The sequence below is a fragment of the Ranitomeya variabilis genome, chromosome 2 (genome assembly GCF_051348905.1).
Source record: "Ranitomeya variabilis isolate aRanVar5 chromosome 2, aRanVar5.hap1, whole genome shotgun sequence".
Classification (NCBI taxonomy): Eukaryota; Metazoa; Chordata; class Amphibia; order Anura; family Dendrobatidae; genus Ranitomeya; species Ranitomeya variabilis.
In genome coordinates this window covers 783,154,570-783,170,506 of record NC_135233.1, presented here as the reverse complement: position 1 = coordinate 783,170,506, position 15,937 = coordinate 783,154,570, and the positions used below count along the sequence as shown (strand labels likewise).

The window sequence follows — 15,937 nt, the reverse complement described above, 5'->3', positions numbered from 1 at the left end:
CCCCCCCCAGTAATTTTTCACCCATTTCCAACTATTATGTGTTCACACACCATGCAGAGTATCAGTAAGTTGTGAACTACCACTTTTTTTGTACATACCATTGTAATCTATTGGCAAAAATACTAATAGGGTTGGGCACTCATTTAGACAAAATAACTTCTTAAATTCATATTAATTATGATAGCTCAATATGCTTTGATTAAGGTATAAATTCTAGTGGCCCTCGGTGACACTAAAGGAACCTTGCTGACTACAGGCCTTGAGATTAATGAAATGAGTATGGGACAATCTTCATGTTGTGCCACCTAACGATGACCTACTCGCCGGCCCAAGGATTTTTCACAATTATCCAAGCAGGCAGGGTATAAAGTATTAGGCAAAAGAAGCTCATAATCAGAAACAATACCCCAATACCCAATAACAATAATGTAAAAGCTATTATCCTATTAAAAATATATGATTTTTATAATCCTTTGTTTGTACTCATACCCCCTGTAGCTCACCTTTTCAAGCTCAGGAGTTCATAATAGCTAAACAGCTGCCATTACCACACGAATGTCATTGTATTAGGTCACAGTGCAATATTGCACCTATTAAACTATCATGCTATTGATATGACAAACATTTGCATTTAAAGCACCACTCCAGCATTTTTTTTTATTTTACCACTGGAGCGGTGTCACTAATCAAAGTTCCCTGCCCCTAGTAATATACTTACCTGCCGCTAACCTCTTCTGTTCTCAGCACGGCTGCGGTTGTCTTCTGCAGGTTGGGACCTGCCGGTTTGCTCTAGTATGTGAAGGACATTGAGGCTCTCAAACACTTACACTGAGAACTTGACCATTACCACTTACTTACGGTCAGTTAGAAGTTGCGGTCACAAGATGAGGGATTGGGGCCACAGCAGCGCCACAAAGAGCCGAAGACGGCGGCTGGTAAGTATACTACTAGGGTCAGAGAACTTAGATTGGTAGCACCACTCCAAAACTGAAATAACTAAAAAAAAAACATGCTGGAGTGGTGCTTTAAAATTTCACATGATTGAATGTAGGAGATTTCCTAAAATATGATATTCTATACAATGATGATAGAAATTTTGCAACTAATTTTGTCCCGTGATCTTGTGTAATTGAGCACCAGCCTTACAGATGATCATCTAAATGGTCTCATTAACAGGACAGCACCTTTTTTAAAAAGCATGTCATTAAGTTTGGTGCCACTAAACCTCCACCATATCTCTACGCAACTGGGTTTAGTGTTCAATCAAGCCTGTGTCAGAACCGTCCATTACGGCATTAGCAAAAGGAGTCCAGTGGCATCTGGCACATGCGTCGATAAAGCCAAGGACAAAACACTTTGCTTCACTGTGTACAGACAATGAAAGGCTTTTTCATGCACCTCCTCTGCTGTAGTATACAAGTCCTTCCACAACCCGATGCCAAAACATCCAGTTTTCACAGCTACTACAGGGCATAATAATGGTTTAATGGCCCCAAATATAGTGGTAGGCTCCCTTTAAGCTCTCGTTGTGCCAGTTTGTCGTGATTCCACGAATATTGCTTCTGAGGACACTCTCTGGTATGCTCTGCAGGCCCACATGCTGTATTTGTGTGCAGATCCATCAACAGCACATCAATCCAGCAGATCCATCAACAGCAGATCAATCTAGCAGATCCGTCAACAGCAGGTTGTAGACATTTCAGGCTAGCAACAGATGATTTTTCTTCTACATTGCATATACATAAATTAACTGAAAAAAGTGAACCATAAATTATGTTTTCGGTCTATATAAACCATCCAGATAACTGGAGAAGCTTCCCTTTAGTAATACACGGCTCATAGTGGGCAGAGAAGCCGCAGCCTTTTTACAGTCCAGAAACAGTGTCCTGTCTGCTCATAAAATACGTATGAAGGAATCAATGGTAAAATGCTGCTTTTGAGATCACAAGGACTGATCGGGACATGAGTATGTTTTGGAAAATTAACATAATCCAGATAATTCCCTGAAATGAAAGGTGCGGTTCGGAAATTCTATTCAAACTGATGGTTTCTGGTTTTAATTTATCTAACACAAGTTTTCAGGAAAGACAGATGAGTAACATCAGGTTTCTTCTTGTGTTTCACAGTCACTAGCAATAAATAATGTAGAGAATAATATTGGTTCCAATTGTTTTCACCTGGCAATTATTAGATATTTGTGTCACTAATTCCCCAAGTGGTTAAATATTACTGCTGGACAGTTGCGTGCGACTATGTGTACTGGTCATAGCAGGGGGAATTATAGGTGTTCATGGTAGTCCCCATCTAGATAAATAGTTAACCATTTAATGCATGGATGGGCCAGGTCCGCCACAGAAGAAGCCCTTCTGACAGGGGTAAAAATCCTCTCGTGCTCGGTAGCATCAGTCTATGCATCAAAGCTAAGAAATGATCATCATCACATAATGGAAATGTCCAGACTATTTAGTGTGCTACAGGTACCAAAATGAACACTGAAATATTTTACGATTATTATTGTGTGGACAGCCAGATTATAAAAAGGTTGCATTGTGTTTATATGTACCATACGCTAAATGAATACACAAATATCAAGCCTACCTTGGATATCATCATTGAATGTACAGTACTGATTTCGGTATCTGTTCAGCAGACGGAAGGCGTTCGCATTGGCAAAGTCCTCAAACTGTATAAGGCAGTTCATGCCGTACCTGAAAAAGAATAAAGCTCCATTAGACACAGGTAAAAAAAAAGTCCATGAATATGAAAGCATGATGTCAATAACACTTTGCATACTTTTCTCCATTGTAGTACCAAGATTAGTCATGGCTGCCATTGTAACTCATCGGTGCCCTGCGATCGCGTCGCGGGGGATAGATGGGACCAAGTTTGCATGAGTTTCGGCAACCACTACATTGAAACACCACTGTCAGAGATTGACACCAGTATTTAAATGGTTAATAACAGCAATTGGAGCTCATTTCCAGCCGCTGCTGTTACAGACGGATTGTCATGCTGCTGCAGTGCAGTGTAACGCAACCTCCACCAGAGGGAACTTGAGAGGGAAGTGAGAATGCGTACTAAGAGTAGTGCCAGAGAGCAGCAGCACAGGCGCCACCAAGTGGCAAGAGAGTGGTCAGACAAGCCGAGTAAATAAACATTCAGAGGCAAAGTACAAAAAGGAGTAAGCAATATACGTGGTCAGGAGCAAGCTAGGCGGGTCAGCAATGGTCAGAGGCGGATAAGACAAAGACAGAAAGCAGAAGCGAGTCCGAATACAGGCCGAGTCAGAAACCAGATAACCAAACCGAGAAACATAGAAAACGCTGGGAAAAGGGCAGGCAGAGGAAGGCAACAGACACGGGGCAAGTCAGGGATCACAGCAGGACAAATCAAGGGTTACCAGAGTCAGGTTCACACACCGAAGGAAGAACTATAGCTGACACCACCAGCAGGATGCCTGGGTTCTAAATAGCAGACCTGAACCCAGAGTGAGGCAGAGCAAAGTTAACCCTTGACATGATCCGCCCGGAAAAAGAGCAGATAGGACTAAACCCTGGAATGGATCATGACACAGATGCTGGCAATGTAATGTAAGCGGCATTATCCACATGTGGAGAGTCCTCTACAGTATACACATAGGCTCCCTAGCAATGACATACCTATATGTAATTCTGCTTTAATTGGCTAACGATGTTCCCTAGTTCTTTTAATCTAGTGTCATGATCAGCTCAGCATTATCACATATTCTGGATTATGAGAAAAATATAGAAAATATTTGTTCTCCTAAAATTCACAATTATATTGCCATCTATATACCAATCAAGCACCAGATTATCTGTTTAACCAAATGCCAAGCAAAGTGTTGGACTGCATAATATTTCAAGGCGCAAAATATTATAGTTGCATTATGTAATATCTTAGTATAAAGGGAATCTGTCAGTAAGAACAAGTCACACATATTGGCATCTAAGACTTTGAAAGCCAAATCCATCAACACATTTATATGTTCCATATGCTGCTGCATTTCAGAGAAATTAGAGTTGTAATTCATATGCAAATAGAAGTTAAGTGCTATGGGCGTGACAGAGCAATTACAAAGCATCTGCTTCTCGAGGTTGTTTTCCCACTTAGCATCAGCCTCTTTAGCTTGACTGATAGCTCAGTTTCTGTATGAAATCAGGCCCTAGTCAAGGAAATCAGATTGTGAACTATCAATCAAGTTAAAAAGGTTGGTGCTGAGTCAGAAAAAAACCTCTAGATCCAAGGATAAGAAATTTCATGATCACGGCCAGAGCACTCAACGCCTCATTTGAATATGAACTGAATCCCAGGAATGCAGCAACAGATAGAAGATATAAAGGTGTCATTAGAGTTACATTTCAAATACCTGCATGTTGAAATATATGGTTTGAGGTTGATCTGTCAGGCAGATTGCCTTTATCCCTTTTGAGACGAAGACTGTTTTCATCTTAATGACCAGGCAATTTTTACAATTCTGACCACTGTCACTTTATGAGGTAATAACTCTGGAACGCTTTTCTCATGACATATTGTACTTCATGATAGCGGTAAAATTTCTTCGATATGACTTGAGTTTATTTGTGAAAAAAAAAATGGAAATTTTGTCAAAAAATTTCACAATTTTCAAACTTTTAATTTTTATGCCCTTAAATCAGAGAGTCATATTGCACAAAATAGTTAATGAATAACGTTTCCACATGTCTACTTTACATCAGCATTGGGACAAAAATGTTTATTTGTTAGGAAGTTATAAGGGTTAAAAGGTGACCAGCGATTTTTCATTTTTTCAACAAATTTTACAAAACCACTTTTTAGGGACAACCTCACATTTGAAGTCACTTTGAGGGGTCTATATGAAAGAAAATACCCAAAAGTGACACCATTCTAAAAACTGCACCACTCAAGGTGTGTAAAATCACATTCAAAAAGTTTATTAACCCTTCAGGTGCTTCACACGAATTTTTGAAACGTGGAAGGAAAAAATAAACATTTGCTTTTCTTTCACAAAAAATTTCCTTTAGACTTAATTTTTTTTTACTTTCATAAGGGTAACAGGAGAAAATGGACCATACAATGCAGTTTGTTATGCAATTTCTCCTGAGCATGCCGATACGTCATATGTGGGGGAATACTACTGTGTGCGCACGGCAGGGCTCGGAAGGAAAGGAGCGCCATTTCACTTTTTGAATTTTAAAATATACTGGAATAATTAGCAGTTGCTATGTCGCGTTTGGAGAGCCCCTGATGTGCCTAACAGTGGAAACCCCCAACAAGTGACCCCATTTTAGAAACTAGACCTCTTAGGCAACTTATCTAGATGTGTATTGAACACCTTGAACCACCAGGTGCTTCACAGAAGTTTATAATGTTAAACCGTGAAAATAATTTAAAAAAAACAACACTTTTTTCAAACAAAAATCTTTTTTAGTTACAAATTTTGTATTTTCACAAGGGCAAAAGGAGAAAATGAACCCCAAAGAGTGTTGTGCAATTTATCCTGAGTTCATCGATACCCTATATATAGTTGAAAACTACTTTTGAGGCACAGTGCAAAGCTCAGAAGGGAAGTAGCTCCATATTACAGTGCAGATTTTGCTGCTCTTGTTTGAGGGTGCCATGTTACATTGGCAGGGCCCCTGAGGTGCCAGAACAGCAGTCCCTCCCACAAGTGACCCCATTTTACCAATTAAACCTCTCAATGAATTCACCTAGGGGTGCAGTGATTGTATTGACCCCACAGGTGTGTCACAGATTTTTACACCATTGGGCAGTGAAGAAAAAATAATTTACATTTTTACCACCAAGATTGAGTGATAGCCTCAAGTTTTACATTTTCACACTGGGAAATGGGTACCAGAATTTGTCCCTAAATTTCTGCTGAATGTAGAAAGACCCCATATGTGGCTGTACAGTACTACTTTGCCATGCAGAGTGACTCGGGAGGGAATGAGCGCTATTTGCCTCCTGGAGTGCAGATTTTCCTAGACTAGTTTGTGGATTCGATATAAAGAGCCCCTAATCGCTAGAAGAGCAGAATCCCCCTCAAGTTACCCCATTTTGGAAATTATAACCCTTTCGGAATTTATCTACAGGTGTAGTGACGATTTTGACTCCATGAGTGTTTTCCAGAAACAAGCAGCTGTGGATGTTGCTGAGTGAAAATTGCAAATTGCCATTGTAGTGACCAATACATTATGCCCAGCTCATGTTTCTCGAGACACACACCTGTAAGTTAGGTGGGCTCTTATCACTACAGAAATGCCAAACATGTCGGCGCTATATGTGGTTTAGGCTCACTGAGGCTCAGAAGGGAGGGGGCATTTGGATTTGGGAGCAGAGAATTTGCTGAATTTCTTTTGGAGGGTGAGGAGCCATTTTGCTTTTCCAGATCTTTTGTGCTATAAGTAACGTGGATGCCCCCCCATATTTCCATTGACAGATGACAGATTTGAGTGAGGACTTGCTTTTTTGTGGATTGAGTGGAAGCTTTTATTGGGAACATTTTACATAAGGTTTGGCATCACAGTTATCCAGCATTCTGCGCTGAGCACTTACTTTGGGGTTTCCATCTAAACCTCTAGTCCTCTTCCTCTCTGAAGAGACAATTTGCATATTTCCCAGAGGAGCATTTCGGCTTTAAGTCTCCTTACCTTGACATGTTTAATATATCACTCTCCGCAAGGAGAAACAATACTTCTTGGATCCCTGTCAGATGCCTCTCAATCAGCCAAACCAGATCTCCACTTTGCACTGACGAGGGGCAGTACCCCAAAACACAGTGTCTGCATATTGAGATTCTGGTTTGGCTTTTAGCCTAAGTCATGTGACAAGGCTCATTAAAGGGTCAACATTGACTGTTAGGATTGCTACTTCCAATAGGTGGCGCTAGAGTTCTAGTCCTCTTCCTCTCTGAAGAGACAATTTGCATCTAAACCTCTGAGTGACGTGATTCAGATGAAACGCCCCAAGGGATCCATTCACTATAGTGAGGCAGCAGAGTTACTCTGGACTCCGTTTAGTCTCTGTTTCATGGTGTCTTTCTTTTCAGAAGTGCACAAAACTGTGGCCGACGGCACTTTTATGCAATCCTAAAAAGACGGACACCACCGGATCACAGGTCAGATGCCGTCCACAGTGGCTCCATCTGCTTCATTATAGTAAATCTTCAGCCAGAGGTTCTGTCTGAATCATGTATTTCAGAGATTTACACGGAAACCCCAGGAGGGAGAATGAAAAAATCAACAGCATGTGAAGAATTGGTATTATTTATTTTTCATGCCATTCCTCGGTATAAGTGATTAGTAGTGATGAGCGAATATATTCGTTACTTGAGATTTCCCGAGCACGCTTGGGTGTCCTCCGAGTATTTTTTAGTGCTCGGAGATTTAGGTTTCTTTGCCGCAGCTGGATGATTTACATCTGTTAGCCAGCTTATAATAATAATTTTATAATAATAATTTTATTTATATAGCGCCAACATATTCAGCAGCGCTTTACAAATTATAGAGGGGACTTGTACAGACAATAGACATTACAGCATAACAGAAATCACAGTTCAAAATAGATACCAGGAGGAATGAGGGCCCTGCTCGCAAGCTTACAAACTATGAGGAAAAGGGGAGACACGAGAGGTGGATGGTAACAATTGCTTTAGTTATTCGGACCAGCCATAGTGTAAGGCTCGGGTGTTCATGTAAAGCTGCATGAACCAGTTAACTGCCTAAGTATGTAACAGTACAGACACAGAGGGCTATTAACTGCATAAAATGTATGAGAACACGATACGAGGAACCTGATTATGTTTTGGGTTTTTTTGATAGGCCACACAGGGATTGTTAGGTTAATGCATTGAGGCGGTAGGCCAATCTGAACAAATGAGTTTTTAGGGCACGCTTAAAACTGTGGGGATTGGGGATTAATCATATTAACCTAGGTAGTGCATTCCAAAGAATCGGCGCAGCACGTGTAAAGTCTTGGAGACGGGAGTGGGAGGTTCTGATTATTGAGGATGCTAACCTGAGGTCATTAGCGGAGCGGAGGGCACAGGTAGGGTGGTAGACTGAGACCAGAGAGGAGATGTAGGGTGGTGCTGAGCCATGAAGTGCTTTGTGGATGAGGGTAATAGTTTTGTACTGGATTCTGGAGTGGATGGGTAGCCAATGTAATGACTGGCACAGGGTAGAGGCATCGGTGTAACGGTTGGTGAGGAATATGATCCTGGCTGCAGCATTCAGGACAGATTGGAGAGGGGAGAGTTTGGTAAGAGGGAGGCCGATTAGTAGAGAGTTACAATAGTCCAGACGAGAATGAATAAGTGAAACAGTAAGAGTTTTTGCAGAGTCGAAAGTAAGAAAAGGGCGAATTCTATAAATGTTTTTGAGATGCAGATAAGAAGAGCGAGCCAGTGATCGGATGTGGGGGGTGAATGAAAGCTCGGAATCAAGGATGACCCCAAGGCAGCGGGCATGTTGCTTTGGAGTAATGGTGGAACCGCACACGGAGATGGCAATGTCAGGCAAAGGTAGGTTAGTAGAGGGAGAGAACACGAGGAGTTCAGTTTTTGACAGCTTCAGTTTCAGATAGAGGGAGGACATGATGTTAGAGACAGCGGTAAGACAATCACTGGTGTTTTCTAAAAAGGTTGGCGTGATAACAGGAGAAGAGGTGTATAATTGGGTGTCGTCAGCATAGAGATGGTACTGGAAACCAAATCTACTGATTGTTTGTCCAAAAAACAGAAAAAATAACCTGCCTAGATAAATGGCAAAGCTTCAAATCAATATAACCATCTGAAGAAAGAACCTGGAAGCTATATAACCATTAAAATAACAAAATTTTATTGAAGACATACATAAATACAAAAAAAAAATAAACTAAAATTAAAAATGGAGGTGAAACATATGCAAAAAAGAACCACCACGAGGTAATGTAATACAATGATGCTTAGATAGACAAAGAGTTAATAAACAAGTGTTCTATACAAAAATGCGCAAAAAACAATGTTAATTAAGTCCAAAAAAAATGGTACTTCCCTTTATAAAGATAGTAAGGGGTATTATACGCATAAATATATATACCCAAGCATATTAATAATAATAAGCAGACCCTAAAAAAACAAACATGTTTTAATATATAAAGGCTACAATGGATATACTATGAACGGGAATATTCCTCAAAAAGTATATGCTAGAAACCAATATATTTAAAGTACATACAATGAAATAAGTCTAAGAGAACTTAGTAGCCTATATGCTGTAATAGCTTGCTGCCGTTCCCAAGTGTGTACAAAAGAGCCTATATAATTCAATAGCCTGCATAATAGCCTATATAAATGGGATTTAGTCCTTCAAATATGATGAGTCCAGCTTATATCAACAAAATGTTAGGCTTAAAGTGCAAACAGTGACTTAAATAGCGGAGCAGCTTAACATGCAGCTTATTCACATGTAAAGGGATTTTGTCAAATGACATATATGAAAGAAAATAGCCTGGGATATTACCTCTATGGTGGTAGCAGCAGCCCGACGCGCGTTTCGCGTATTGCTTCATCTAATGTAGCATTTATATATTAAAACATGTTTGTTTTTTTAGGGTCTGCTTATTATTATTAATATGCTTGGGTATATATATTTATGCGTATAATACCCCTTACTATCTTTATAAAGGGAAGTACCATTTTTTTGGGACTTAATTAACATTGTTTTTTGCGCATTTTTGTACAGAACACTTGTTTATTAACTCTTTGTCTATCTAAGCATCATTGTATTACATTACCTCGTGGTGGTTCTTTTTTGCATATGTTTCACCTCCATTTTTAATTTTAGTTGATTGTTTGTCCAATAGGGGCGGTATACAAAGAGAAGAGGAGGGGGCCTAGGACTGATCCTTGAGGAACCCCAACAGTAAGGGGAAGGTGAGAGGAGGAGGAACCAGCAAAAGATACAGTGAAGGATTGGTCAGAGAGATAGGAGGAGAACCAGGAGAGAACGGTGTCCTTGAGGCCGATGGAGCGGAGCATATTGAGGAGGAGCTGATGATCCACAGTATCAAATGCTGCGGAGAGGTCCAAGAGAATTAGCATGGAGTAGTGACCATTAGATTTAGCTGTTAGTAGGTCATTAGAGACTTTATTGAGGGCAGTTTCAGTAGAGTGTAAAGAGCGGAAGCCAGATTGAAGAGGGTCGAGAAGAGAGTTATCTGAGAGATAGCGGGTAAGATGGGAGTGGACCAGGCGTTCGAGGAGTTTAGAGATGAAGGGAATTAGAGACAGGTCTATAATTAGCGGCACAGTTTTGGCCGAGGGATGTTTTTTAAGTAATGGATGTATGATTGATGGCATGCTTAAATGAGGAGGGAAAAATACCGGAAGTGAGAGAAAGGTTGAATATTTTTGTTAGGTGAGAGGTGACAGCCGGGGAAAGGGACTGGAGGAGATGTGACGGAATGGGGTCACTGGTGCAAGTGGTCGGGCGAGAAGATGCAAGGAGCCCGACTACTTCTTCTTCTGTAACTGGCTCAAAGTCAGAGAGTGAACTAGATGCAGTGGGGGAGTGAGGACAGTGCATGGTATGAAGAGATTGGGAGATGATTTCCTGTCGAATGTGGTCAACTTTTTCTTTGAAGTAATTGGCCAGATTGTCAGCGCGGAGATCCGTGGTTGGGGCCTGCTCTCTTGGGTTGAGTAGGGACGGGAAAGTGTCAAAGAGACATTTAGGGTTATATGACAGTAAGGTTATCAGGGTGTTGAAATAGGTTTGTTTGGAGAGGTGAAGGGCAGAGTTGTATGTTTTTAGCATGAACTTATAATGGATGAAATCTTCGGGTAGATTAGATTTTCTCCACAGACGTTCGGCGCACCTGGAGCACCGCTGCAGGAAACGTGTTTGCAGTGTGGCTGTCGCCGTCTGTGCTCAGTTGTTCTATGTTTAGGAGGTGCAGCTTCATCCAGGGCACTTTGCAGGGTTTCATTGTAATGCTTCAGAGCAGAATCAGGACATGAGATGGAGGAGATTGGGGCCAATGAGGACTGCAAGTTCTTCATAAGTTTCTGGGTGTTAATGGCCTGTATGTTTCTATAAGTGTGGAAAGTGGGGGTGACCTGAGCGAGATGGCAGTTCTTGATAGAGAATGAAAGAAGGTTGTGGTCAGAGAGCGGGAGAGGGGAGTTTGTGAACTCGTCCACTGAGCAAAGCCGGGAGAAGTCCAAGTCAAGGGAGTTTCCATCTTCATGCGTTGGAGAGTTAGTATGCTGCGAGAGGCCGAAAGAGGAGGTTAGAGATAAAAGGTGAGAAGCAGATGGGGAGAGGGGAGAAGCAATGGGGATGTTGAAATCACCCATGATAAGGGTGGGGGTGTCACAGGAGAGAAAGTGTGGAAGCCAGGTGGCAAAGTGATCCAGGAACTGATGAGAGGGGCCGGGAGGATGATACACCACCGCCACTCGCATGGAGAAGGGGACGCAGAGTCTGACAGCATGGACCACAAAGGAAGGGAATACAAGTGAGGGTACTTGGGGGATAATTTGGAAGGTACATTTTGGTGAAAGGAGCAGACCAACACCTCCACCTGCTCTGTTGTCTGATCTTGGGGTATGAGAAAAGTGTAGTCCACCATATGAAAGAGCAGCAGCGGTGGTGTCTGACTGCTGGATCCAGGTTTCAGTAAGAGCCAGGAGATTAAGAGAGTTAGAAAGGAAGAAGTCATGGATGAAGGAGAGTTTATTACACACAGAGCGAGAATTCCAAAGGGCACAATTCAAAGAGACAGAAGGCATGCATGGAATATTAATAAGGTTAGAGGGTTTTCTGAGTGTAGCAGTTGGGAGGTTTGACTGGCTATAACATGGGGGGACGGGGTTGGGAGAGATGTCTCCAGCGACTAGAAGAAGGAGGATAGAAAGAGTGAGCAGATGGTTAAGCGATTTGTGAGAGCGTCTCTTGTGTTGGATGGCGGGACTGAATGGATCTGCGCTGTTCAGCAATGTGAACAGAGAATGAGTGCTATACATAGGAGAGGACAGAGGGGCCGATATGGATGGAGTGTAAAGAGTTTGATTGATTTGATTGATTGACAGCTTGATTACATGTGGGGATTCCCTAGCAACCAGGCCACCCCCACATGTACTTATGCTGGCTAATAGCTGTAAATCATTCAGCTGAGGCAATGAAAACTAAATCTCCAAGCACTAAAAAATACTCGGAGGACACCTGAGCGTGCTTGGGAAATCTCGAGTAACGAGTATATTCGCTCATCACTAGTGATTAGGCGAGTTTATTCTTCAGGTCATTGCCATTACAGTGATACCAGATTTATATCTGGTTTTTATGTTTGGCTGCTGTCATACACTAAAAGACGCTTTTTTATTGCGAAAACTAGTTTTTGCGTAACCATATTTTGAGAGCTATCATTTTTTTATATTTCGGCAGAGAGAGTCATGTGAGGGCTTGTTTTTTGCCCTAATATGTCCTTTGGTTTAAACTCTTTGGAAAATCTTACCAATTTTGTTTCCACATTATAGTTCTCACAGACAAGTATGTTACTAATGCTTAGATTTTATAACCTATGTGGTTTAGATTTCAAGTCCAATCATTGCTGGAATAAGAATCCAGTGAAAAATTGAATAAAGCTATCAAAACAGTTCACAAAAGTAAAGGAATTTGAGTAAAATTATATTAGTGGTCTAAAATCATAAATCCTATACTAATTAAACACTTATCAGACAGTGTGTCCAGGTCATCAATGGTTACAAAAACACTTTTTATTTTTAAGTAATTTTTGGGGTAAAATGAACCTGAAATTCTGCAAAATGTATACTTTTATTTAATGCTAACGTTTTACTTGTAAAATGAAAAGTTTTAGTTCCTTTGCATTTTTAGCATATATATTTTTACGCAATAGGCCCAAGCAGACAAAAGGGTATAGGTCTTCCATTACAGATTTTGTCACGGCTTTCAATGGCATCAAAGCTTCTTTTTTGGCTAACTCAGTGAAGGCTGCATCTGAGATCAGTTAGTTCACAGCCATATGTGCCACTCACTCAAGAAGAAACATACAGCTGGCCAGGAGACCAAAGGGCTTTTTAAAAGGGAACCTGTCACCTGAATTTGGCGGGACAGGTTTGCCTTGCGCAGGCATGTACTACGGAGGATACAGCATGAACTTCAATCCAATATTGCGGCCAGCATGAAGCCAGCGGGTAAGGAAAGGGTGAATCAAACACCCGAAAACCCCGCCCATATGACCGCAAACCTGTCCCGCCAAATTCAGGTGACAGGATCTATCATCCACTATCAGAACTTCCACTATCAGACCTACCACTGAGATCTATCACTATCAGAACTTCCACTATCAGACCTACCACTGAGATATATCCCTCACTATCAGAACTTCCACTATCAGACCTACCACTGAGCTCTATCACTCACTATCAGAACTTCCACTATCAGACCTACCACTGAGAGCTATCACTCACTATCAGAATTTCCAAAAGCAGACCTACCACTGAGATCTATCACTCACTATCAGAACTTCCACTATCAGACCTACCACTGAGCTCTATCACTCACTATCAGAACTTCCACTATCAGACCTACCACTGAGAGCTATCACTCACTATCAGAACTTCCAATAGCAGACCTACCACTGAGATCTATCACTCACTATCAGAACTTCCACTATCAGACCTACCACTGAGATCTATCACTCACTATCAGAACTTCCACTATCAGACCTACCACTGAGATCTATCACTCACTATCAGAACTTCCACTATCAGAATGACCAGTCACTCTCCCACTACCCATGCAATGTCTTTGAGATTGTTGTAAATTCTTAGTTAAATTACTGTGAATGTCTGAAAGTCTTAAAGGTCAAGCATTAATAGAAGACATTCTGTTTTTTATACATTGTTACGGGAATCTCAACTTTCAATGGAACATGAAATATTTTAATCTGTGCATTAAAGAAGCCAAAGTAAATATAGCCAGAGAGATATGTCTGAACTTAACAAGAAGTTTAGACATAAAGACTCTGGCACCAATTTAGAATTTATATTGAGACCATCAGAGCAGATTTAATTGAATTTCCCATTTTTTTTCTGTTTTCCTTTGTTTTTGTAACTCAAACTATTTATCTGTGTTTACTGATCGTTACCAGGAGAAATGATATGTGTATGTAGTGAACAGCTTTGATTATCTCATGACGATGACATATGTAAAATGACAGAATATATTAAGTGGCAAGCAGTCAGTTTTTGAAGTTGATGTGCTGGAAGCAGAAATATTGGGTAAATGTAAAAATGTGAAAAAGCATTATTAAGGAACATTTTGCAATGATTAGGTGATTCAGAGTCCGACCAAACCAAAATGGGATGTCTTGTGGGGTATTCCCAGCATGTGAAAGTTAGTAACTACCAAAAGTGCTCCCAGAGAGGACAAGAGGTTAATGGGCACTTGGACTCATTGATGCATGTCAGAAGAAAAGAGTAGCCCATCTGGTTCAATCCCAAGGAATATTTACTTTAGCACAAATTCCAGAAAAGTTAATGCTGGCCATGAAATCAGATAGCTCCTGGAAAGAACCTAAATTGGGTTTGTGAGTATCAGAACTGGATCATGGAACAATGAAAGAAGGTGGTCTGGTCCAATCAATAGTGTTTTCTTTTACACCAGTTGAACACCAGAATGCGCTCTGGGTAGAAGGCGGCAGTGTGAAAATGTGTTTTGGGAAATCTTGGGTCCTGACATTTATGTGGATGTTTCTTTGACACAAACGTTACCTTCCAAATAAACGTTGTTGCAGACCGGGAACACCCGTTATGGCAACAGTATTGCCTAACTGAAAAAGTGTTTTTCATCAGGATAATGCAGCTTGGAACACTGAAACATTGATTTTTCCAGACAAAGTTTAAAGGGTTGACTTGGTTTTAAAATTCTCCAGATATAAATCTTTACCAAGTGTCTGTGAGATTTTCTGGAAAAACAAGTCTGATATATGGAGGCTCCACCTTGCAATTTACAGGACCCTAAAGGCCTTTTCCCCAAATCAAAACTTATCAACTATCCACATGATAGGTGAAAAGTTTCTGATCACAGGGATCTGATTGCTAAAACACCAAATGACTAACCTAAACCAAAACAAGAATTCCTAAAATTTAACCTTTATTATGGCAATTAAAAATTGACTTTATTATTAAATAGTTATAAAAAATTGGAGGTATGGAATGTACCTACGCCACCCTGTATAGTGGGCTATTGGGTCCTGCCTGACTGTGGAGGTAGGCACCCTACTTTGCCGCGGTTGGCGCCCCCACTCGTCGGAGGCTAGCCCTGTTAAGTCCCTAGGGTTCCCTGGTATGCTGAAGCCCTAGTGCATTCTACCTGATACCTAGAGCTTCCCCTACCTAACAATGGAGGTAGGCACCCTAAATTACTGCGGTAGGCGCCCCCACTCAGCGGTGGCTGACCCTAAGGTCCCTTACTGACCCTCTAATAAGGATAGATAAAAGATTTATGTCCCCATACACCACTAGAGCCCGTGAAGAAAAAAGAAAAAAATAGAAAATCAATTCAGAAAAAATTAGCAAAAATAAACAAAAAAGTACATTTCAGACTTATATAAGCCAGAAAAATCATCTTTTTAGATATTGATTAAATAGATAATTGCTTCCAATGGAACATCTTGGATGGCCTATGTATAACAATGTGCCTTTATCTGGATAACTATGTATCCCTCTATCCAGTGAACAGAAAAAAAAACAAAACAAAATACTCAAATTATAATCAGAAAAAATTAGCAAAAATAAACCGAATAATGTACGTCTATTTCAGACTCCTATCAACCAGGCTGATGATTAACATAGAATACTGGTATAATAGACTATTTGACTAATATGTCCTATAGGAAATCACGGGTAGCC

General features: G+C 40.8%; 1 protein-coding gene across 1 annotated transcript in view; it reads right to left on the bottom strand.

Moving 5' to 3' along the window:
- The window catches only part of ME1 (malic enzyme 1), a 444,597-nt gene that overhangs the window by 84,773 nt on the left and 343,887 nt on the right, over positions 1 to 15,937 (bottom strand). The window contains exon 7 of the mRNA XM_077289802.1: positions 2,599 to 2,708. Coding sequence (XP_077145917.1) covers positions 2,599 to 2,708 — 110 coding nt within the window. The remainder of the gene's footprint in view (positions 1 to 2,598; positions 2,709 to 15,937) is intronic.